At 37.1% G+C, this 26,645-nt stretch overlaps 1 protein-coding gene across 5 annotated transcripts in view; it reads right to left on the reverse strand.

The window, feature by feature from the left end:
• PCDH9 (protocadherin 9) overlaps window positions 1–25,595 on the reverse strand; it is an 875,477-nt gene extending 849,882 nt beyond the window's left edge. For all 5 annotated transcript variants that reach the window (XM_045839021.1, XM_045839019.1, XM_045839018.1 and 2 more), the window contains exons 1-2: window positions 25,052–25,595; window positions 20,656–23,826 (exon numbers count right to left, since the gene is read on the reverse strand). In XM_045839021.1, the coding sequence (XP_045694977.1) occupies window positions 20,656–23,691 (3,036 nt within the window). In that variant the 5' untranslated portion in view covers window positions 23,692–23,826; window positions 25,052–25,595. The remainder of the gene's footprint in view (window positions 1–20,655; window positions 23,827–25,051) is intronic.
• Between the last annotated feature and the right edge of the window lie 1,050 nt (window positions 25,596–26,645).

Below are 26,645 nucleotides of genomic sequence, written 5' to 3' on the forward strand. Positions count from 1 at the left end.
CTCAGCACTCTGTGCTTTAAGATGTGCTGTAAGACTGTGACAGCAGCAAAGCAGTAATTTGTTTAACTATAAAGTGTGCATACATTCACACCAAGTTAAAACACCTCCAGTCTCTTGACCATTCTCTTAGAATCTTAGAAACTAAATAACAGAACTTCAAATATTCTTTAACTAATGCAGTCTTAATTTTTGGAAGTTAAATGAACATAAACAAGGTTTCATAAGCTATGAAGACTCCTAAATTGGGTAACAAATTTATTGCAAGTTTAAAGACAATCATTTTATCTACATCTAGAATTCCATCATTATGATTAGTAGACTTTATAATAATAAAGTCTGTTTCTGTTTTAATGTATATCAAAGACTCATCTATAATAAATTCAAAAACATTGGGATTAAGTTTGTAATTTCTCATTTTCAAATAATCTCCTTAAATTTGGTATATTTCTGATCTTTTTGGCTTTAATACTACTATTCTCAGAGGGAAAAAGCAAGCTTTAATAAAATACTATGAATTACTAGAATCCATTGCCTATGTGAACAGACCTGCAAAAGTGACACCATGTAAATCATTTCCATGTTGCTATCCTTCCCCTTTGCCAATCCATGCACAGTATCCCAACACATTTTGTGGTTAAAAAGAAAAAGAATACATACAATTGAAGGAAAGAAATCACCTTCTACTGAATAAACATCTCCAAAAATCACATTTCAAAAAAAAATCTCAAGATTATCACCCACACTAGAAATTTATGCAAAAACACATTTGAGAGTTTGTGAAATCAAAATCTAAAAACAGTAATTTTATTAAAGGGCCACTATTAAAAATTGAAATAAAGATAGTTAAAAAGTTCTCCAATAATTTGAAAAAATAAATACACAGCCTTAGTATTAGAAAATATTGCCATAATTCTACTGTTATGATCAATAAACTTTGTAAGCAGGAAAAACAAAAGCTGGTATCGGGGGAGCCTTCAATAGTCTGTAGTTAAATTATTTTTCCTGGATTTCTTTTGACTATTTTATTTACTTTTAGAGAGAGGGGTGGGTGGGAGAAAAGGAAAAAAAAATTGATGTATGAGAGAAACATCAGCTGGTTTCCTCTTGCATGCCCTCAGCTGGACACCCTACCTGCAACCCAGACAAATGCCCAACTGGGATTGAACAAGGGACCTTTCCGTTCCAATTCACAGGCCAAAACAGTTCACTAAGCCACAAGTCACATGCAAGTGGCTCAGTTGGTTGAAGCATTGTCCCATGCACAACTATTTGCGAGTTTGATTTCTGGTCAGGGCATTTACCGAGGTTGTAGGTTCAATCCCCAGTCAGAGCACATGCAAGAGAGGCCCCCGATTGATGTTTCTCTCTCACATCAATGTGTATGTGTGTGTCTCTCTTTCCCTTCCTTCCCCTTCCTCTCTAAAATCAAAAGCATATCCTCTGGTGAGGATTGAAAAAAAACAACATTTGGCAAGATACAGAAAAATCTTTTCACTTAAGAGACATTTCAGGCAGTAATATGTATATGATTGTATATCAGATTCATTGTGTATATGTATTGCATCTAATTTTCTTATTGTGGTCCCAGAATAAGCATATGTTTTCTGTGAATATTTTTAAGATGTAAAAGTGAATATGATTAAATGGGCAAAATAACATACTACATATAATATTAGGCCAATCCACTGAAACAATTCTTGATATATTTTTAAAAATTATTTATATATTTAACAAAAAATACCGACTTGAATGACATATTTGTTTTCTGCTTTTCTTTTATCCACTTTTTTGAAATTGTGAATGTGCAAGGGCTAGGAATTGATGTTGATTTGCCTTTTCTACCACATCATCACAGAAAAATCATGACAGAATTTTAACTTCAGTTGTGTCATGTTGTCCAGTCCCACTAATCTTCTCATGTCATTCCTCCATTGCCTGGAATTGCTGTGTATTAATCCATAATTGTGGAGGGAGGAAACAAGTAAATGCTAAAAAGCTTCCTCTCTCCTCAAAACAGAAATTTCCAATGCTGAGACTATGAAATTTGGCTCTTGTGTTATCCATTTGGATAAAGCCTGCCTGTCACAATCATAACCAATAGGCATAAACTCACTGCAAATTATTACCAAAACCTCAAATGTCAATACAAAATTAATTGTTTCACAAAGCCCTGTCTGTCCAGTTCCTTAGATGAAAGAGAACTCCAGCCATATTTTAAGTCATTGAGGAAGCTAAATAAACACATCATGTTAAACCACTAACATACACATGCCAGACATTTAATTGCCAAACCCCAGCTGAGAACTCGATCACAAGACTGCAACCTATTGTGAAACCAAAACAATTTGGCACTCTTCTACCTGAATCCGATAAAAGGACATTACTGAAAATGTTTGCTTTTGTGTTTGGTTTCACTAAACATGAGATTCATCAAAAAGGATCATTCATAAAAAACATTTCTCTAAAAATGACTCTTTAAACAATTGTACTGACAACATTTCTGTATTCTTGCAAGCTATGGAGTTCAACATAAACTTGCCTGTATGTCTCTGGGTTCATGAGTAAGAATTATGCTTTTCCAATATCTTACTTTAATAATTTAAACTAAGAAAATCCCGCCACTCTGGTCCATTGACAAATTAACTGGTGAACTTAGCTTTCTTATATCAATAGTTGACCTAAAAGTATGCTCTTACCAAATTCTTGTCTACTTAACAATATAAAACTTACCTTTGGCCAACATATTCAGTACTGACTTTTAATTAGAATAACTGAATTTTTTCTGCCTATGGAAGCTTATTAGTAAAGGGTCAATAAGAAGAAGCCGTTGCTCCAAAATCAAACTAAGCTCTAAATAATAACTGAGTCTACACAACCAAAATGTAAGCAATGCAAGCTTCAAAGCAGTCGGTTTTAGAAATTATGTCAATCTGCTGGTCTCATATCAAGAAACTCTTTTTGAAAGAAGAGATCTTATTTTTAGTTTCTGGGACTGTGATAGAATTTATGTTCCAAATAAGAATAGCATTCATGAGTGATTTAGTGATGTACATAAAACACACAATGAACAGAAAGGTTAGCACGTTGTTTTAAAAATCAATTGCTTTTACCAAATGGAATAAGAAAAGCTGTGTGTTCATAACTTCCTACTATTTCATTTTTACCTTCAAATGCCCCTCAAATTAAAATTGCAACTTTCTCACCTAGAAGTTATATCAAAATGCACTCATTACAATTATCTGTGATAAACAAATTTTATTTGACTACGTGGCTGAAATGGTTCTCATTGGTTCTCAGATTTAAGGGAGATCTTGAAAGCCCAACACAGGGTTGATAAGTGTTTACCACCTATCGTTAGAATTTTAAGCAAGGAGGCATTAACAAGCCGGTAATGAAACATGGTATATTTTATAGAACTGTACAAAATTACTAATACCTTTTGTGGTTGCAGGGTGAAAAAAAACTGGAAAACATACTGCAGGGCTGAAATTTTACAATTGTACAATAACTTACTGGACATGTTTATAAACAGACAGGCTCCTGTGTTCTCCCAGTGCACTACAGCTGGGTTGGGGAAAGGCCCGTGCTGATCTGTGACGGCAAGTCTGTGCAGAAGTGGGTGGAAGTTGGCGCTTCTCCCAATTCAAAAATAGGGATTGAATTTTTTTTTTTTTTTAATTAAAAAGCATCATTCTTGTCTAATGGAGAGGAGAGATCTTTCTGTTATCGTGATTTGACCTCCTCCTCTTCTAGATCCCTTCCTATTTGATATGAGTAGTTTTTTTAAAGGACTACCACAAAATGTTTGATCTATTTTGAGATGAGCAGAATGTTTGAAATTCACTGCTAAAATCCACTGTTTGTGAAAAGTATACAGAATCCTCCTGCCTAAAAGATATAAATGCTACTACTATTCTTAGTATGTAATGTCTGTGAAGGTTCATTGTAAACTGTAAAGAACCACACGTGACTTAAGTATGGTTGTATCATCAAGCCACATGCTCAGTGGTAAAATTTATACACTAAAGGAATCAAAAAGAAAATGTCAAATTAAACTTCAAATGTCCTTTTTTACCTTTACATAAAGAATTAATTTTTGGCACGATTGACTCTCCGTGATGTGCCACAATTTTATACTTTGAAATAAAATGTCAATCATAAAGGCAATATTACTTAATGACTACAAGCAAAGTCTCTGATATAAGACTGCTATGGTTCAAGTCCTGAACTACTCTCCACTTACACAATTCCAAATGACTGCATGTCCATGGAATGACTATTTAAAACACATATCATGTGCACATGGCCATATGGGTAAGAAAGGCCACTTTGTTGCTGCACATTTAGGATATGAGCATTAGGATAACATTGCTCAATATGCAAGGAAAAATGAAGTGTCTTGTGGCGTTGTACCATTTTTTTAACCTACACTTCCTCCACTTATATCAGCTTCCCAAACTGGCAAAGTAATTTCTAAACCCATCTACCTACAGTGTAAAATAGTCTTTTTGTAGTATCTCTGCCAAAAAGATCAGTGGAATTGAGATTTCATAGTTTTTTTACAAGATGAAGGGGCACAATGCAGTAAGCAGTACTAGATGTCAACAAATATTGGGGTTCAGAAATCACCAAGATATTAGAGGACTGAGCATTTCTAGCCTACAGCCTGGTTCCGAACCATCCTCAAAGGCCCTGTTTCTGCAATGTTCTGAGGAAAATTTGGTAGACATAGTTTATGGCAGAACATAGTTTAATATATGTTCCAATAAGCAAATAGCACTTGTTCAAAATCCAGGTGGTATATTTGGGGGCTACTTCCGTTAATTTGAAATGCAGTTTCTTTCATCATGAATCACAGTAGATTGACAGTTCTGATTATTTACATTATTCCTTCAAATTAACTTGATTTTGTCTTTGAATAAATAGGCTGCCAATAGAAATCAATGAGCATTATTAGATTTAATTAGCTTTTCTGGGACTTTTCCTGATAACAAATGAATAATCAATCAAAATTACCACTGTTTGATGTTTCAAAAACTATACTTACATATCATCCCCAAACTATGTATATTCTACAATACTCACAGAAGTTGAGTATTGAAATACTAATGTCATCTTAATGCCTTATCACAGAAAAAATAATCATGGTGTAGCTCAGTGGATTGAGTGCGGGCTGTGAACCAAAGTGTCTCAGGTTCGATTCCCAGTCAGGGTACATGCCTGGGTTGCAGGCCATGACCCCCAGCAACCGCACATTGATGTTTCTCTCTCTCTCTCTTTCTCCCTCCCTTCCCTCTCTAAAAATAAATAAATAAAATCTTTAAAAAAAAAGTGGGAAGCAAAACATGAACTTTAAAAAAAAAGAAAAAATCAAACAAAACTAGTGTACTATTACTGTTAAAAATGTGGTGGCTATATAGTGTTTTAAGTTGATAGTGTTCTAATTAAACTATGAACACCAACAGCTTGAGATTTTATAATTCTTCTGTTTTGTGATTTCTGATTTAGAAGGAGATTTTTTAATTTTCTAGTTTGGAAGGAAAAAATTAATCAGGCAGAGACTGCAAAGAAGATAAAGGCAACACTATGTTATCAACACTAATGCAAGAGTGTGATAACACAGATCATACAAACAATGAAAATATTGCAAATCGTTCATTGTCGAGAGAGCCTGAACCATATGATTTACTTTGTAATTGCTTTTTCTTGGGCCAGTGTTAACATTATTAGGAGCTGTTTGAACATATATCAACTGATGATAGAAAGAAGTAGGTCAGCGGATGTTGTGTGGTGAGAGGGAACCTGACAAAGACTGATATTTCCCTAAGTAATTAACAAACGCTGTAGTTCTATTTCTAGTAATAAAAATAAAAAAATGACTGAATCCAGTAATCCAATTTGTAGATGAGAGAATATAATTCTCAAGATGCTAAGTGAAAGTTTAGCAAAGTGTAAGTGGTTATGAATAGATATTATTGTGGCCAAAAATTAGAAAGCAATGTGCATAAAAGTTTTTGAAAATGGTAAAATTTAACTATTTGTTTTAATAACTCCTCACTGATTTATTTTCTTTGGTAATGCATAATCACTTACAGAAATCATATTAAGCAAGAAATTACAAGTATGTAAAAATACCACATTAATTGTCACTGTAATTGTAAGACTGCAAATTTCTAATTTATATAAATAATTGATAAGTGTAACATTCATGTTATTTCTCTACCAACCTTTATTTAAATGTATCTATTTTACTATGTTTAACATATCCTGTTGGTGGGTTCTAAATGAGCTTTCCAAATTGTACATACTTTCACATTATTAGACAGCAGATTACATTTAATTGATGACTGGTCATATCAATAAATATATTATTTCTAAAAATTGTTAATATTTTAATCAATATACTTAATAAGTGTTATTATACATTTTATTCCTAAATCTATATATATTTTTTAGCTTTCAATTTTGTAGTTCATTTGCATTGTAGTAATTACTTGGGAGACTGTTGCCTAAGTAGCCACAGAAAAGTTGGACAGATCTTTTTGGCACCAGCTCGATGGTTATCACTGAAGCCTGTCTGCAATTAAAATAGTGCATTTTCTGGCAATAAAAATTATGTTAAAAATATGTTCACACCAAAATGTGCAAGTTAGGCATTAAATGCATTATTTTTCAAAAATACAAATAGCTTTTGCTTCCATATTATGTTGAAATTTTGAAATGACCAGCTCATATAAACATTCATCCATATGTAAATTATTAGTGTTTTAGAAAAGGTTAAGTTAAAATAACATGGTCTGTCTTGCCTGAAATCTAAAGCCCAATTATAGCATTTTCTGCTGTGATTAAAGGACACCAAATTTGTAGGATATGAAAATTTTTTAATTTAAAAAAATTATATATAACAAAGATCTCTATTTTCAAGATTTATGTCATTATATTGATCTCCAGAAATAGTGTGATAAATATTCATAAGAAACTGTACTTGCCCAAATCAGCACCATCTGGAGGTAAAAGCCAATTAAATCAAACATTTATTCTAGCCAGAGTTTAACATCTATGTTCCATGTCTATGTTAAGGTCATGTTCTTTTCAAAGAGTGAAGGCTGAACATTCTTTTGCAGAATATCATGACTCAAAATACCCATCTTAAAATGGACCCCTGTACCAGTGGAACTCCACTTTTAGAGAACACTGTCTTTCACCTTGGGCTATTATTCAACATTATCAGTGTGTGCCATGTTTGTAAAGTGATTTTTAATACAGCAAATATGCTAATCTCATAAAGTTATAAAAATGAAGTTTTACTTGCAACTATATTTTATTAACACCTTTGCCTGTAGAAGAAGTGTGATTTTAAGGATGAAAAAGTATATCTCCCTCTAAATTAATGAAAGGATAAATTTAAACTTGGCATTCTTATAATTAGAGTAATAGATCTTAGAGTTTTATTACCCTACAGAAAAATCAAGTCACCAGCACCAGTTAAAAAAGAGGAGAGATTTTAAAAATATAATTCAGAAAAGTTATGACATAGATTTAAAACTATATATGCAGTTTTAAAAAGAGAATTCAAAAAATGTGTTGTGTGTAAAATCCACTGGAATTTTCTAAAGCAAAGATGTTTTATTTATTATTTTAAAATATGATCATTTTCTAACACTGTTCCTAGATCATAACAGTTACCTAATAGATGTCTGTCAAATAGTAGAACTGATAAAAAACTTAAAATATTAATTTGCATATATATCAGTATATCATATCACAGTTCTTTGGTAGCAGAAAAAATTCATAGTTATATATCAGAGAATTTTTTAAAGAATACACATTTAAGACTATAGGATATAATTGTGAAATAAGTCTTAGTATCCATTAAGCAAAATGTAATATGATTCATAGTCTAGAGATAAGGCTGAATGGATATTGTCTAGGTGTCAGGCTTGAGCCCAAATAAAGTAAAAGTTTAGCAGGAAGCAAAAGTCCTTTACATTGCTGAGTAGTAAAATCAAAATATGAAAGGTATAGTACAAGAATTATAATTCTTTTCATATAAGTGTTTGGTCATTGTGTGAACTGGAATTTACATAAACTTCCTGGGATGCACAATTACCTCTGCCCTGTAAGAGTTAATGGAAGTCATTATTGATATGAACAACATAGAATGGTGGTCATCTTAAGTTACATTTAGCTACATATATAGTATACCTGTAACATGTACTTGATGCCATGAGAGTGCAAAGTATTTCAAATAAAACAATGAATCCAAATCCTTAAAGCCTAATTCTTGACAATTAAAATGTGTTTACCACCCTCATTCTGCCTGCTTATGTTTGCCCCTGTGGTGGGATTAAGAATTTACTGAATATCTACTATATGTCATGCTATAATTCTTACAACTGCATGACATTTGGTACACAAGGTGTGTGTGCCCACACCATGTCCCCACCTGCTAAGAATTCTCAAGCTATAAGATGGAGAGCACATCTTAGCATAAAACAAGAGGCAGTCTAAAGGAAATCATGTCACTTTGCCACGTTTTATGTAAGTTTTTCCCAAGCACGAAGAGATCTCTTGCCATTGTTTGTTTTATTTTGAAGTGCTTTCTTCTTACTCAGCCACTGTGTATACATGAAATGAGAACTAAACAAAAAGGCCAATCCAAAAACAATCAAATCACACTCAGAGTGTAGCACAGGTCAATAAGAAGTTAAAATTTTAATTGCTACAATCTCAGTCACAATAAGACCAAGTGAAACATGACTAGATATACTTCTTATTTAGTTGATAAAGTTCACTGAATTAATAACAAACCCCCACTACATTCTGCTCCAAATCATAAACTTTATCTTGATGATTTTAGCTATTCCAACACAAAACAAGGATTTTGGCCCAAGGACATAAAGTATTTTCAGGTATTATCATATCATGTTATATTTTTATTTTGGGGTTTTACTTATGTTACCACATTCTCAAACATTATAAACTCTATATTCAGATATTAAAAACTTATAAATGAATATGTGAGTTGTGAAATATGAAACATAGTACAAAAATTGGTTATTATGCTTCTGGCCTAAATGTGATGAATCCCAGAAATATGATCCAAACACTCCAAGTCATTTTAACTAGTTTGATTATACCATGGATGCCATTACTTCAACAGAGATGCTTTCCAGTCTATGGAATAATTGGAAGCAAAACCCAGCAGGTTTCAAATGGCTCCAGCTGTGTTAACTACTACTGTGAAACAGATTCACTCTCTTATATGTTGTTTGGTAATAGGAATGATATATAAGGTGAGAATCCCCAGAGGGGTGGAGTCCCTATGGGTAATCGACAAGAAAGTGAATTATTAACAAATACTACAGGAAGCAGAATGATTTTAAAACACAACATGCAAATGAATGTGGTGAAATACTCAAAATGAAAGATGAGGCAATTATACAAATGTGAAACAATAGGGACTGGGATTCAAAAAATGACATCTTAGCTGCTATACACCGATGCTGTTACAAAGAGCAACTTTTCAGAAATTCTAAATAACCAATAAACAGTATTTTAAACTAAAAGAGACATTTGGTTTTTTAAAAGAGATATAATGAAACTGAAAGACCAGAAATCCACCATACACCAAACTAAGAGGGCATGCATTAAGTGAAACAGGGCAACTCTCTCAGTGTTAAGCTGGCATCCGTGGATAAAAGGGTGGAAAAACAGGTTGTTTTTTGGAGTGTCTGTCTGCCATGGGCCAGATGTTTAAATGTACCCATGTACCTGTTCACTTGATCTCATATCATCCTCATGGGTCAGGCATGAGTCCCTCTGTTTTACAGGCTAGAGAAGCAAAGACCAGTGCATTTAAATGCTGTGTCTAATGTCGCCTGATCTTTAAGTAGCAGTCCATTAAGTCACTTTTTTTTTTCACTTTGAATATCAAACTACTTTTTATAGTCTCATTTTTTTACGAAAAGGAACTAAATAGGCCAAATAATCTCAAAGGTCTATTTGAGTCTTGAGAAACTATTAGTATGAGTTTTATTAGACACCAAATTTATCTTTCTAAAATTAACATAGTAGCTAGACACCGCTTCAGTCACTATTCAATTAAATTATTTTGCTTCTTTTTATAGAATTCATACATGATTCTAGGGTGTTGTCTGGGTGACTCAAAAGTCTAGTAAGGGAAATTTAATGACTTTTTTCCTCCTCCAGAACACTCATGTCTATTAAGAAGATATCAAAGTAAATATGTTGACCATTATGTTTAAAAATAATCACTCAATAATCTAAGTATCCAAAAGTTGAAGTAAAAGTTTTGGATGAGATGGCTTAGAAGAAAAGAAATCTGATCCCATTCATGTAGTTCCCGTTTCTCTTCCCTTTACATCATAGTATAAAGAAGGATGTTAGGATGGGCAGGCAGAGCGGTGTGCAAAAATCGAGGGAGAGTGCATTGTGGGCATTAGAATCGGCAGTTTCTAATTTCACTGCTACTCTATTTGATTCTCTGCTACTCGCTCTCTCTCTCATTCTCTGTCACTCTCTCTCTCTGATCTATATGCATAAATGATTAATCAAAACACTGATAAGTGATATAAAGATATTAATTATGTATATTTTACTGGGTAAAAAATGAAAACAGGCAAAATGAAGAGCCTCAGAATGCCTATATTTGCTCATCTAGAAGGTTAGGTTATGTTAGGTAGGTCTTCACTGGACCTCCAGGACTATGAATAGAAGGGTACCAGGGAGCTTGCAATTTAGACTAGAAAGCATGGGGACTGCTCACACACACACACACACACACACCATTCTTAATCTAATTAGAACTTCTGTCATTAGCTGCTGTATAGGAAAATAGGGACACTGAAACCCGACACTCAGAATTCTCTCCATACATACTTTATACATTTTTGGCTCTGACACAGTAATACATCCAGAATGACTTTTGTGTGCCATATGCTTTCCACATTTTCATGTAATCTTATGCTCTAGAGCTAGGGTACTGGGGGTGGGGTGGCAACATGTGAAGAACAGTTTGAGGGGCATTGAGTTGCCTTGTAATACAGGTTTTTAATAAATGGGCTCTAGTCCTTTTCGACACAAATAATATGCCAAATAAAGAAAATGTTTCAAACTTATATCTGGCTTCAGAAAACTGTCTTACAAGGAAAAGTAGGCCACACGCATGTAAGAAATAGCTATACAGAGGTAGGCTTCTAGACTGAAAATAACAGCTACTGGCTTTAGTCATTTGACTCAGAAAAACCATTTTCTGATTCCCAATATTGTCATAAGTTGAATAAGAATGGTAATTTCATCTTTCTATGATTATTATAGAGATTAAATCAGTGGGAATACTATACATATATAAAGCATGATTCCAATATCAGCTAATCCCTCAGGATAGGCCAACATTTAATGAATGACTGCTAGGTTTACTCTTCTAGACAATGTTGTAGGTTTGGGCTGGGAAATACAAAGCTAAGTCAGAGATAGCTTCTTACTTTGAAGGACTTTCTTATATACTGCTTAACCATTAAGTGTTACATCATGACATGTCCGTATCTGATCTGACTGAGCTGCCATTTGAGACTGAAAGATGATGAGGAACCAGGGCCATGTTTCAAAGAATTCTGAATAAACACCAGGAGGTTGACACTGTGTGGGCTGGAGAGGATGGTTCTGCAGGAACAGTTTAAACCCTGAGGAGTACTGTTCCTAGAACCACCATGAAGTTAACAACCCCGAGCTAAAGCAGAATTTAATTGTCTAAAACAGAGACTTTAATTGTCTAAAACAGGTGTCAAAAATGATTTTGCTTAATTATTACCATTTTGGAAAAGTCAATTAATGAATTCTAGATCCGTATTTTGCCACTGCTGCTTGGCAGAAGATTTTGCTGTCAAGATCAAAAATGAAAATGAGTTCATGTTAAACTCCACTACTAAAGACTCTGTCTACTTTTACTATACCTCAATGTAATTTTGATGTTCATCTCAATTTTGCAGCAAAAAAAAAATATTTTCATAAAAATTCTAACATCTTGTTTAGGTTGGAAATTTGAATGGATTGGGAAAACACTAAAATAATATTAATCTATTCTGTATGGTACCAGTAAGTAAAACCAATTTAAAAATTACAAAGAAAAAATATAAATACAGGTTTGCTATTTCTATGTAGAAAGAACACATTTGAGTGTTTTACCTTAAACTTTATGGATATTCTTGAGCAAAATCTTTTCTTTGCTTGTTCTGGAGGAAAGATATCCAGAAATAATTTTGCATTCTTTAAAAATCTATCAAGATACTAAGAAGGTGGTCGTGTAATAAGGAATGTAAATGAATATAGTCCACTCAGTGAATGGAGTGGAGAAAAGTTGCCAATACAGGTGTGTTCACAGCTGACAAACAGAGACAAGGCTATTGTGATTCTAGGCTTCCGATGTGAAAATTTGTTCAATGACATGAATATATGACACATCAACTCACAACTCAGAACTCACTCCATTTTGTCTCCATTTGTCACTTGCACCCTACAAAAAGTTCCCTGCAAGAATCCTGTGTAGCCGTGGATTTGAGAGACCTCAGCATGCAGCTGCTATCACACAGAGGCACAGATTGGTTGCATCCTCTGAATCCAAAAAAGCACCAGTAGGTTTTTTTTCCTCAAGAAAAGATCTACTGTGGAACTACTGTCAGCAGAAGACATTTTCCTCCTATAAAAGATACGGCTTCATTTTATATATCCTTCTGTGTTTCCATTCTTCTCCTTGAGGTTTGTTTAATGAAGAGAAAAAAAAAAAACCTCATTCACTGAACTGTGGTTGCTATTGTCTTGCACAAAAACTGTTTTGTTTTTAAAATCAATCATCTATGATGATTCTCAGCAAGTCCACTGTACCCACTGTGGATGGCACTGAGATTATATACTTTTTCTAGTAGGAAAAAATACATGATTTAAAAAATCTTTTAAAAATATGCATGGCTATTTCCATTGATTTATATCTAACAGGGCCAAACATATTAATCATTTAAGAAATGAGAGACATTTTACCTTTACTACACTGTAGTAAAGGTAAATATATTGAAACCCATGTAAGTCTGTAATGTAATGCTGTGCTACAAATACACGCTATTTACAAGTGGAGCAAAGATGAATTCTAAAAATACAGTTCGAGAAATGATTCAAAACAATTCCTATGGGGAGGGATCAAAGCACTCACATAAGAGTCAGCCCTCTTCATTATGGTCATGCTATATAGTTTTATAGATATCTAAGGTGTTCATATAATTTATGTTTAGAAAAACATCTACACGTGCGATTGAGAGTTTCTTCTCAGGAGAGCCAAAGACCAGATTGTGGGCATCAGGTTGCCACAGGTAAATAGGAGAAGGCCTGCACCGCCTACTTTGATGACTAGAATTGTCACAGAGCAAATCTGTTTGTTCTAAGGAATGCATTTAGATTTTTATTCTTTCAGACACATCCAGTGTGTCTGTATTTGGAGAAAACAGGAAAGACTAATTCCCTAGGCTATAAATCACTCTAATGTAGAGGGAAATGTGTTAGCTAGTTGTATTACAAAGCTTTTACTTTATAGTTAATAGGCACCTGCAATAACAGATTTATACAAAGCTCTCTACTTTGCAAATCTTTAAAACCCCACTTAATTTTCAGTGCTGATTTCCTGCAATCTAAGAGCTTATGAAGGGTGCACTGTGTTCATACAGATCTATGCAAAATGTGCCAGAATTTCCCTGTCTGTGATGGCATTCATTTAGAGGTGAATTCCAAATTTCTATCACAGGCATGCTTATTTCCAACTAAAATACTCTTAGAATGAAAGCTGAAGATTAGGAGGACTAAAAAAAGGAGGCAAAGTAACTAGCGCTGAGAGAGATATATGCAAATATCAGCTCAATGACAATTCTTCATAACCATTTACAATTGAAGCTTAAAGACCCAAATACTCTGCAATCCATTAGTTTCTCAATATTCTGGAAGGGATTAGAGTATTTCTTAATCAACTGCTAACAGACTGAGAAAGGCCACAGACTGGGTATTAACAAAGCAGTGTAATAGGAAAATATAGAGATGATCAGATAGAAAGACAAACCGTGGAAGAATGTTAAAATATAAGATACACAAACATGCTAAAATTGACCATATTTCTGTTCTTTCCTGCAACCCACATAATTAAAAAGCTATATAAATTCATGAGTGGTAAGGCTGTAGTAGACCCCCTTGAATAAAAGTTAATTTCATGTAGTTTTCTCAAGGAATTCCAGAATAATAACTGTAAAATGACTAGAAAATCAAATATGCCTCAGCTCTTGCTTATATCTACACTACTCCCAGCTGTACAGGTGGTCCCAAGTCCATCAGTTTAAATGCATGTGCTGATGTCACTGTAATCGATCAAGGTGTTAAAGATTGGGGAAAAATATTTCCATATGCCATTTAAATAATGAACAAGCATGTAAACGCAGATCCCTAGCAAATGACTTTGAATTCTGAATTTCTTAAAGCTATATGTTATGGCTCAGGAAATGCGACAGATTCTGCCACTATTCTTGTCTAAAGGACGAAAACATGAGAGAGGGAGATTAAATGTGGGTTGTTTTTCCAGTTTATTTCTCCCATCACACCTTACTGTTCAGGAAGGGTAGTTGTTTAGCTAATTTAAGAATTTCACATTTTAATGAATGTTGGTTTAGGAAAAAAGAACATAAATCAAAACCAAAATGTCAATCATGGTAATATATCTTGTTCTATGTTTCTTATGACTGACAGCCCAATAGGTTTGTATGAAACAAAGACAAAACGCATGTGTTCCTTTCCAAATGAAATGTTTGACAGACTTAATAGCTTTCTGAAACAACAGATGAAATCTTAAACAGTAAAGTACATCTCCTTATATACATGAGAGATTATATTTCTACATTTGAATTTGCTTCTGTGATGTGATGCAGATTTGGGGGTCTTAATTGCTAAAAGGGCCATAGCACATTAGCCCCATTACTTACTGAGTGGCTGACTCATCTATGCCTCCAGATAGTGAAAACTTTAGAGTAAGCCTCTTGCTGACTTGCATTCACAAATTCTCACTAATAGCTGGTTTGTGATTACAGTCTATTTCAACAAACCTGATATATATTTTAAGACCTTGATATGTTAACAAATTCTGGAAAGTATAATGAGCATAAAATCAGTTGTCAAGAAATCCCAAACTTAAAAATCCACATGAAATAATTCTTACTTAGTTTCCAACTATGTTAAATATGTAAGATATTAACTGATTTGTTAATAATATCAAGAGTTTAATTTATAGTTTTAATAAAGGAATCCCTTCCAGAAGATACCAGACTAATTTCAGGGAGAGCTTACTCCAAGATTTTAAGCAATTGTGGTAAACAATTTATGACTCAGTTTTGCCTTTGTCTTTTTTCACTGCATGCGAGCTAAAAGTTCAACTTTGACAAAGTCGAACTGAGAAACTATTTAAAAAGAACAACAGAGTTGACAAGGCCCCTGATCCTGTGAACACCCCGGCTGCCAGCCCAACACAACTGCTGTAGCTTTTAGTGTTCAGTGGATTTCTGTGTTCTCCAAGACCAAAAAAAAAAAAACAATGTATAGGTCGAAAATTCTAAATAATAAAATAAAAACAATTTTGGAACAGAACTTAATAGAATATATGATTTATAGGTATTACTGTCATACCTCATTACTAAAATGTAAAATAATGTACTCTGAAAGAATTCACTAAAATGCCATTGGCAATATTTTGAGTGTAATAGACATTCAATATAAAAACAAAACTTCAAGATTCAAAATAATCTACAAACGTTTATGAAAAGATATGATGTTATATATGAAGTCTTGCATTAAATCTAATTTCTTTTTTACTATTTCACATATTTTAATTTATTTGTGCTTTTATGAGAAGCTGAATACTTAACCAATAAGACTACACATATACCATAAGAAGATAACATTATTTCAAGTACAACATGTATGATGAGGTCATTACAATGATGCCAAAGCCTGTCTGTGACACTATGAGGATGACTCATCTGAAACTCAGGGAACATCAACTTACAGTGTTTCTATATATAGAATTAACTGCAACATTTAGGAAACAAGATAATAGAATATTTCAACTGCATAAATTTATTGTCTCTGTGTTAATGCATGTTTAGGAATCCATACACATGTCTATGCTTAACACAGTGGCGACATTTTATTTTTACCCTCCTTAAGGTTGTTACTAATAATGCTAAGTTGCACCTTAAACTGTACAGCTTAGGTATATCAAGCTGCAAAAATTATCAAGTATTTGTCTTATAGTCCCAAGAGGTGAGGTAAGGTAACCAGTTTGAATGGATGGTTGGTCCATCATGTTTCAAATTTCTGAGTCATTTTGCAAGGGGTCTGAGTGTCCTCTGCCTCATAAACAGATTTCATGATCACAGAGCACTTAGCCAAAAGGAAGAAGTAGAAATAAAAAGCACAACTGGTAAGATTTTAAATGCAGTTTGTATTTTGGGGAGTGATTTTTCTCCAAATGTCACTGGTTTTCAACCAGCACAATACACTGCAAAATGCAGTAGTTTAAAATATCTTAAAGTTTTTGCTAGCTTCACATTAGTTAACATTTTCCTCCCTCACTTTCAATTGCATTTTTCTTTCTCACAGTTCTAAATAGCAATTCTGTGACTGTCTTGTGCATTTTACATGACATAACAGTGTTTCAGCAGTGGTTGTAGTGGGATTACTCAAAAATGAAAAGTAATCATAAATGTAATATAGTACCTCTAAATGATTGGGAATAGAAGCAATTCCCTTTATACTGCAAAAGTACATGTATATGATGAGTACAGCATGCATACACATTACCAATGTAAAATTTCTTCAGTATATACACAAATGTATTTTTGAGCAAATACTTCATATACACAAATGTATTTTTGAGCAAATACTCTAGATTGTGAAAAGTAAAGTAAGGATGTTTAAGCTCTAAAAGGAGCATTTCATTTAGAAAATTAAACATGACTGTTTACCTAGAACAAAACTTTAGTTCAATTATCAGATGGTTCCATTACTGGAAGAAGTTGTCAAATGTAAATAGGTCACTTTTTTTCCCCTTTAACATTTTCATTTATACCCCCACAAAAACACACTGGGGCTGAGAAAATTAATTCCCTAAACCTGTCAACTGGGTTAGGAAACAGAAATGAACAGCTTACTATAAAGCCTCTAGCTACAGTAAATGGCTGTCAATAGAGAGCTGAGAGTTGGGCTGTGGAAAAACAGGTCCTCCAGAAATAATAATCTGAAAGGGAAGCAAGCTGGCATGTCTTGTTCCAATATGCTGAGGCAGTGGTTCTCAAAGTCTGGTCCCTTGGCTAACAGCATCAACACCACCCAGGGCCTTGTCAGCGACGTGAATTTTCAGGATGGACCCCAGCGGTAGTGAATCAGAACCCGTGGCCTGAGGCCCAACAACCTGATTTAAGAAACCCTCCAGGTGATTCTAAGAAAGCCTAAAATTTCAGAACTTAGTATAAGGGTACTTCCACAAATTCAGAAAAAAACTAATCCGCAGACAAGGCAGTGACAGATTGGTTATACATAAGGAAAACTTGAAAGCTTGATAAAGTAGAGTGGATGAGGAATGTGATTTACAGCTGTTTCACGTGACCTTAGCAGGGTCACGCGAGGTAACACAAGAGGGGAAAAAAAGACGAAATAAGAATGAAGGCACTACAAACAAGCCCAGGGTGTAGATGCCAGACATGTATTTACTGTATAGACAATTCAAATCAACGATATTTAGGTTTGGTAACCCTCACTCAAGAATCCTGCTTGTTACACACGCATCAATGAGCACCATGAAGTGAAAAGGTGTTCCCATTAACAGCAGTCTGTGCCTGCCCAACTGAAAACCTTCCTAGGTTGCGTGTTACTTTATAAATTCCTTTGAAAGCTTTCATGATAATAAATCCCACTTTTCAAAATTATGTAGCTTCAGGAGCACATTTGGTATAAAAGCCACTAGTTGAAGTGAATGAGCTAAAAAAAAATTTACTTCTTAGTTTAACTGGAATGTCTTCAGATAACAATCATACAGTTCAGTGGGAAAAGTTAAAAGAGTGATATATAATGTATGTCCTCAGTCATAGAAAATATGCCTCTTCATACCAAAGTTGTACATGTTGCTATCATCATCACCTTCCCTTACCCCCAGTATTCCTTTTCTCCAACATCACAATTTTTCTTTCTCAGCATGCAAACTTCTAAAAGATACAAGCAAAACCATTACAACAGCTCTCTATCATAATAGTGAATTATAGCTACATGTGAACATCAAAGTGCCTACAAAGAGAATTGCACAGTGACACAGGGTCTCAAGGAACACCCATATCGCACTGTAGATCCAGTTAGAGAGTTACTCAGCATCCTGTTTCAAAGATTACATCATACCAACAGATACTCTTTGACTAAGCCTCAATGAAAGATCCTTGCCATATTTTGCTAAAATGCACTTAACATTCATGTCACTGTACTACAGTTTCAACTTCTGGGGCAAACTCAGACAAAGTGGATCTGTAAAATGTAAGAAGAATATATGTATGTTTCTTTGGAAAACAAATTTCTGCTTTTATATGAAGAGTTTAAATCATGTTAGTTTTTTTCAAGTTATTATACAAATCATATGGTATCATCAGTATATTGTGAGTGACCTTCACATTAAAAGTCAATCATAAAAAGCTATTTTCTTTCTTTTTATTAAAATAGAGATTCCATATTTAAATCCACTTAATTTCATAAATCACTTTTCTTAACTATTTACCAACTTTTATAAGCCTTTAGTAAGCTCAGAAATGTTCTAAATTTTATAACTGATGAATTTAACATGAAAATAAGTCATTCTGACTGCAACTTATATCTAATAACCTTACGTTCTCTTCTAGAACTTTTCTTCTGACTCTTTAATTCCTTTCATTCTGTACATTTAAGCTCTAAGTGTACTTTTAAATTGTCCTAGGTATTTTTTCTTTAAGAAGTGGATATTTTAGTTGTACAATCATAAACATTGCACTTAACGATCTGGGAGTATCTATGTGATTCAGTGTCAAAATTACTTTTATAAATATCTCATTACCTCGAAATCTTAAAGTCACTCCAGAGCAATAAATACTAGAAGGTGAGAAGGAAATGGAGTTTCAATAAGACATTCTACCCCACTCCTCTTTCTCTCTCTCTCTCTCTCTCTCTCTCACACACACACACATACACACAAACAAAGATGGGGAACTCTTGAATTTTCAATCACTAATCAATGACTGTCAATAAATACTACCCACAAATTTATTTTGCTTTACTGGATTTTCTGAACTCTCTTTTCCTTATTTTTAACAAATTTAGACGTCCCATCACCATAGATGGACTCAGTACCACAAAGATTGAACTTGGATTGTGAAATCCTGGAATAAGGTGGTGTGGTAAGAGCTAATTACAAAAGAGCAAGCAAATGAACTGAAATGCTAGTTGCTCCAGAGCAACTATCATTAAATAAAAGGTATCTTTGGCTGTAGTACCAGCTTGATCCTTCCCTCCCCCGTTTCCTCGCTACTGCGGGATTGGCACCTGGCCAGCATAAGTGACATGATACCCTAGTGCCATCTACAGGCTATTATTGACACTCAAATTTTGTGGCAACAGACAAGCACCAGTGAAATAAATTAGACAGCGCTGCATTTAAATCTTTATTAACAAGGAATTATTAGACCTAAGAAAAACTAATTCTGGATTTGGTTGAAATATGAGTTTCTCAGCCTCTTAATCCCTCTTCATATGGCATATTTCACAGTTTAAAATGAGTTATGACAGATCACTTATGCATTACTAAGATGAGAGAATATTTACAATGGATTCATTCTTTCTGTATAAATCAGTTAGATAAGGGAGAAAGCACTCCTTCTTTTTTTTTTTCTTTGCAAGAATACTTTGGCCATTGTGGACAATCTACAAACCTTTCTATTTAATACCCAATTTACTATATTACAATAAAATCAACTGAAATCAAAAAGACTTCCTATATGGCTTAGTTGCAATCTATCAACAATCATGTGCTTCACAGCTGATGTACATTTAATATTCTACTCTCTTGTTTAGAGACTAAAAAAAATTAACCCCTTTAGCAACCACAGCTTCAACATAATTACAGTCAGACCTTCAAATGTCATTTAATATTTGAGATTTGAAGGTGACTTTTTAGATCAAAGGTAATGTGAAAATCTTGAAGCAGTCAATTTGGAAACCCCAGGGGCAGAATTTGGCATGTCTGGACAGGTTTTCTTCTTCAGCCAACGTTATCTTGGGACATTTTGGAATAATTTCCTCTTTTCATCTTTTGCCATTTGAAGGAAACTGGGAAGTTAAATAATTCTCAGAACTCAGAGATTTCAAAGCTGTTCTAAAAATTCTTGACAGAGCCCCAGAGGAAGAAAAAAGGGGTCAAGTTTTTTTTCCCTCTTTATAACTAAGCTAAAGTTAGACCAAAACAATAGACACACTGGCACGTTAATACTGGTTGACTGGGCACTTGTATGCAGTACTTATAGACCAGTAAAAGTGCTCGTTTACCTGTCTGGTGTGTAAGGGGCCCTTTGTCTTGAAGCCTCCTTGGGAACTGCACTCTGAGGCACTGAAGTGATCTGAACTAGTGGAAGAGCGTTTGGAAAGGGTGTCACAACCCCCGACAAAGGTGTTGTCCAAAGGGAGTTCCTGGATCACGTGATGCTTTTTCACGGAAACTGGAGTGTCTGGTTTGAGATGAAAAGCAGGCTGTGGAGAAGCAGATTTGTAGTGCTTGGCCAGGTCAGGGCTGTTAGGCTTGAAGGTGGTTGGAGGGGCTGGGCCCCAGTCAAATCTTCCTATACTTTGTTCCTCCAGCTCAGCGGGCAGGCTTATTGTCCCATTAATAGGTTCGTGAACTGCGTCATCGGGTTTGGACTCTTCGATGGTCACAAAGTTCAAAAGAGAGCTCTTGGGGGACTTCCTTTTCTTTCTTTTCTTTTTCTTGTTTTGTTTGTTCTCCTGGTTTGGGGACATCCATTCAGCCCCTTGCTTGCTTCTCTGAGCTGCTTTGAACCTTGATGCATGGCGACAGCGCACCAGAACAGTGACGAAGATCACGACGATGACCACCATAGCACCTGCAACGATGGCGATCATGATGGTGAGATAGTCCTCATTTTGATAGGGCTGGCTACTGTCCCCTATGTTCCTGTCCAATGGTGTCTCCATAGTCCTGCGAATCAGGTCATAGATATAGGAGGCATTTCCAGCAGTGTCATTAACGTAAAGAAAAACAAGCACAAGCGTGTGCAGAGACTTAGGGTAGCCCAGGTCACTTATGTTGACCACCAAACGGTGCAAGCCCACATCAGTGGGAGCTGGTTTTTCTTCCAGAGTAATGTTACCTGTGACCGGATCAATCCGAAACAAGCCTTTGTTGTTCCCACTCACAATCGTGTACTTAAGTTCGGCGTTCATCCCAGTGTCAATATCTACTGCAAAAACTTCTGCTACCACGGAGCCAGGAATGGCCGAGAGGGGCACCAACTTAAAAGAAGTGTTAGAAGGTGGAGAGATGACAACTGGACTGTTGTCATTGACATCCATGACATTGATAGTTACTTTTGCAGTGGAGGACCGGGGTGGTTTTCCTCCATCAGTGGCTTTGACATCGAAAGTGTAGGAACTCTGCTGCTCTCTGTCAAATGAGACGTTTGACTTTATGACTCCAGAATAGGGATCCAACACAAAATTATCATTATCATTTAGAATAGAAAGAGTCACAGCTTTATTCTCGCCAGCATCTGCATCTGTCACTGTGATTACCCCCACAGTACTATACTTTGGCAGATTCTCAGACACAAAAAATTGAAAATGATTATGAGTAAACTTGGGGCTATTGTCATTCTCATCCAGAACAGTAACTATCACAGCCGCTTGGCTTTGGAGAGGAGGGGTCCCATTGTCTCTGGCAGTTACTGTAAAAATGAATCGCTCTTGTTCCTCTCTGTCAAAGACTCTGGAGGCTGTCAAAACTCCAGTCTTTCGGTCCAGATCAAAGAAGGAGGCATTCGGCCCAAGCTGATAAACAATGTCTGCATTTTTCCCACTGTCTTCATCTGTGGCACTAATAGTTGTTAAGTATAACCCACGTCGGTTGTTTTCAGAAACTGACAGCTCAATTACAGGCTGGTTGAAAATTGGTGGGTTGTCATTTTCGTCCTCAAGCTTAACCCTTACCAGGGCAGTCTGATTTAAACTGGGCTTCCCAGAATCAGAGGCGACAATTTTAAAGCTGAATTCTTTGGTGCCCTCATAGTCCAACAAAGAGGAGGTCTCTAACAAATACTGGTTGTCATATACTGCCTTCAAATGAAATGGGACCTCTCTTTCAATGAAACAGATCACTTTGCCATTCACATCCGTGTCCTTATCTGAAACTGTGATTAGGGCAATCTTGGTATTGACAGGATCTTTCTCAGATAAATACACCGTGCCATTGATGGGACTTATAATGTACCTGAGGTCTATGTTGGGAGGGTTATCATTTACATCAGTGACATTGATGGTAACAGTTGCTCGAGCAGGAGTGGAGCTGCCATCACTAGCCAGCACTGTCACTTTGTGAACGGCTGTCTCCTCTCGATCCAAGGACCTCTGAACTGTAATCAGCCCAGTAGTATTATTTAAAGCAAAGAGTCTTTTGGTAGCAGGGGTGACCTGGGCACCAAAAATGTACCGGATTTCAGCGTTACTGCCTATATCAGCATCGGTGGCATGGAGCTGAATTACAGAGGTGCCTACAGGAGCATTCTCTGGAATATGGACCTCCACTTGGCCCTCCTTAAACACTGGCCTGTTGTCATTGACATCACTTACTGTGACCTGCAGTATGGCTGTGCTGGATTTCTGTGGAGTGCCTCCATCCTCTACTTTGATTTTCATCACATAGGTATCTTTCTGTTCTCTGTCCAAGTTTTGCTGAACAATCAATTGCGGCCACTTCTCTCCCTCCGGAGTTTCCACAATATCCAGTCCAAAAACACTCTGCCCATTTAACAATTCATAATGCTGTACACCATTGAAGCCTGTGTCAGGATCTGTTGCTGATGGGATTGGAAAGCGGCTGTTAATCAAAGTGTTTTCTGGAATGGAAATATTGATGACAGGAGATGGAAACATGGGGGCATTATCATTGGTATCTTTAACAATTATTTTTATTTTGATCAGCCTGAAAAAATCATTGGGGAGGATCACCACCTCAAGTTCAAAGAAACACTCATTCTCCTCAGCATAAGAGGCTCCAGCACAGAGTTTTTCTCTGTCTATTCTATTGGAAGTTGTGAAAATTTCCCCAGTGTTACTGGATACTTTCACCAAAGGGGCATCCCCAGGTTTAGAAACCAGTCTGTAGACAAGGCTGGCACTGGTCCCCGTGGCAGCATTGATGTGAGAAATGTTCAGATCCTTTGGTATGTTTCCTATGGGCACATTTTCAGGCAATTCCTCTCTAATAGTGTAAATAAGTTCTTGAGCTATTGTGGAATCCAGCCTTAAACAGGTAATCAGAGCAGCCAACAGGTAAAAATCCCTCAGGTCCATGATAATGTATTTATTTTCTTTTCCTGAATTTTAGGGTTTAAAGGTTTCCACTGAGGAATGATGCACAAATTGCAAGAGGAAGCGTGCATGGACTGGAGGATGCATTACAGCTCATCGCTTATTTGGAGACAGCCACTGTCAACACAATTGTATAGACAATATTATTCTTCAGTAAACAAAAACACACAGTCATGAAATATCACAACACATTTTCCACTGCATATTAGTAAACATGGCAGGTTGCTCTGCCACCGTTTGCAAGTTAACTCTCCACAGAGTTAAAAAACACTCAATATCCCCTGCTTGTTGCATTTGCCCACAGAAAATGAAAGTATCTACTTTAGAATTCAGGACAGCTGCTATTTTTACCTGTGTTCACCCACACTGTTTTTCAGGACACTGTTTAATTCAAAACGTGCATTCTTGCATTCTTGTTCTCCTCTTCCCCTCCCCCTGGCTTACCTACCTCCTGGCTTCGAACCCTCCTCCCTTAGGGTTTTTAGGTGCAAGTGAAAAACACTAAGTATTTAGCTGTGGTTCCTGCTAACTGCTTTGTCACATGCCAACTGTGATGTGTTTTCTTCTCTGCCATACTGAGTCATCTCTTTTTTCTAAAAAGAGTCTTCTTCTTTCCTCCCAGTTCTTTAACTGCCTTCTCATACAATCTTACTGGGAAACAAGCATCAGGCATGCTGCTGCAGCATCAGCAGCAATAGTCTCTGGCCACTACAGATCCTCATTGCCTAAAAGCACAACACCAAGACTTCAATTTTTTTTTAATCCAGACCCTGCTCTCATTTCTCCATATTGTCAAATTGCCCCCATTAACATTAATAAACACATTCAAACTTTACAAAATAATAGTATAGAATTCCTTATCCTAGAGGTGGAAGAAGAGTGTTGAGATATAAGTGAAACGCAGTAATATTTTCATGTAACAAACAGCACAATATTTTCTACAGAGCCTAAAAGAGGAGAAAAAGGCAGTTTCTTAACCCTGATCTCTGGTTATAACATTAGTATCATTTGCCACACATAAATACTGCAACCGAATAATGCAGGTTAAAAGACTTGCTTAGATGCTCCCCTAACTGCAGTTTAAATGGGTGCAAGGCTCCAGGCAGCTACCCACTTGAGTAGAACTGGTCAGTTCCCAGGCTCCAATCTTATCTGCATTAGGCTGCACGGTGGCTGATGCCCGTGATTAGTTCCGGCAGAGTGATGCAGGTAGGGATGCAGATACATCCTAGTAGGTGAGCTCTGACCCAACCATCTACCCAATTACAAACATCCCTCGTCTACACTGAGGACATATCTAAACACAGAATTTACAATTGTGCATGCGAAACTTTACACTTACGTTAGTTGCCTCAACCTTTCCCCTTTCCCGGTATGCTGCAGTTAGGAATGATTTGTTCCAACACATAGAAAGCCATGCATCTGGTAGCACCAGTTTGGGAAGAAATCAGAAGCAGCAAAGCGTTTCCTCCTTGTGAAATGTGTTGCTTCGGGCTTGCAAATTAGCAACTCCAGAGAACAAATTCACGGATTTGTCGTTATTCTCTCTACATTTTGTCTCTATAACCCACGGGGTCTGGGCTCTTCTGGTATTTAACACATACAACATCCAGTTGCACTTCTTCAGCTCGGGGGTATTTTCCACAGCATCAAGCATACCATTTCCCTCCGATGTCAGTACTGCTTAAGTCTCTAACTTCTTGTAGAAAACGTCAGAGTTGGGGTGATGGTGATTCTCTGGCTGCTCTCCGGGGTGACAGCCGCCCGCAAAATTCCTAATGGGTTAGCTCTTACTGGCTTCAGAGACTCTAGGGCGCTTCTTTCCGTCTCGCTTGCTCTCCCTCTCTCGCTTCTCCTCTGCCCCTCTCTCCTTCTCCCTCTCCTCTCTCTCCTCTCTCTGAACTGAATTTCTTGATATAACTCTCAATAAGCCCAGAGGGAGGGCGTGACAGCCGAAGCCCCGCCCCCGGTAACCGATTGGCCCGCATCTTGCGGTGCGGGCGGCCGCAGCCGGACGCGAGGGAGGGGGCGCCGAACAAGGCGCAGACTGTCTCCAACCTCCCCTCCTGAGCGCCCTCTCGGCAACCGCGAAAACACGGAGAACTGATCCTGGCCCCGAGAGAGCTGGGTTCCAGGAGGCGCACCGAGCATGCCCAGCAGGGTCCGCCCGGGAGGGAACCGCCGGCGCGCCTTAGGCGGGCGCAGGCGGTGCTGGCGGTTGCTCGGTGCCGCTCCGGGAAGCGAACGGGAGAGGGCCGGCGGTCTGGCGAGTTAGGGAGCTTCAGTAGGCAGGGGGTGCAGACGCCGGGGCAGGAAGGCTCGGGCACCGCGGTGGGCGGAGGGCGCACCCTCACTCATCTCTGGGAACACATTTCGTACTCGCTTTCCTAAATGGAGGGGCCAAAATGCGGAGATGGAAGAGTCAACTCGGGGTCGAAGGCCCGAGACGCGGGGTCGCCCTTCGGAAGGGAGCACAAGCCGGCAGATTCCCGGAGCACATTAAACGGACATCGCGCCCGGTGCTGCAACTAAACGCTTTTGCTGGCAGGGACACTGGCAAGAAGGGCGGAGAGGACGGATAGCGAAAGGTCGGGGCAGAGAATATTTGAATCTCGGTCGATACTCGAAAAAAAAAATAATAATTGGAGCACTCCCGGCCTGCAGGGTGATGGGAGCTGCCGGGGTGAGGGAACGTGGCAGCCTCTGGGCTCCCCTTGGTCAGCCCCGGTCTGCCCCGGCAAGTCCGGTGTGCGGCGCGAAGTCTCATCTTCCCGAGCAGCGGCGGACGAACGTGGCTGTCTTGGCACTTCTGCTCCCGCCGCGCCCGGGAGCCTGCGGACCCGAGCTCACCTAGACGCGCGGCTGCGGCACAACCCGCTCCAGCTCACTTAACTGCAAACTTTGCCTGTGAAGGGCTGGAAGGAGTCCCGTCCAGC

This window comes from Phyllostomus hastatus, unplaced genomic scaffold (genome assembly GCF_019186645.2).
Source record: "Phyllostomus hastatus isolate PE091 unplaced genomic scaffold, TTU_PhHast_1.1 phas_contig_29, whole genome shotgun sequence".
NCBI classification, from domain to species: Eukaryota; Metazoa; Chordata; class Mammalia; order Chiroptera; family Phyllostomidae; genus Phyllostomus; species Phyllostomus hastatus.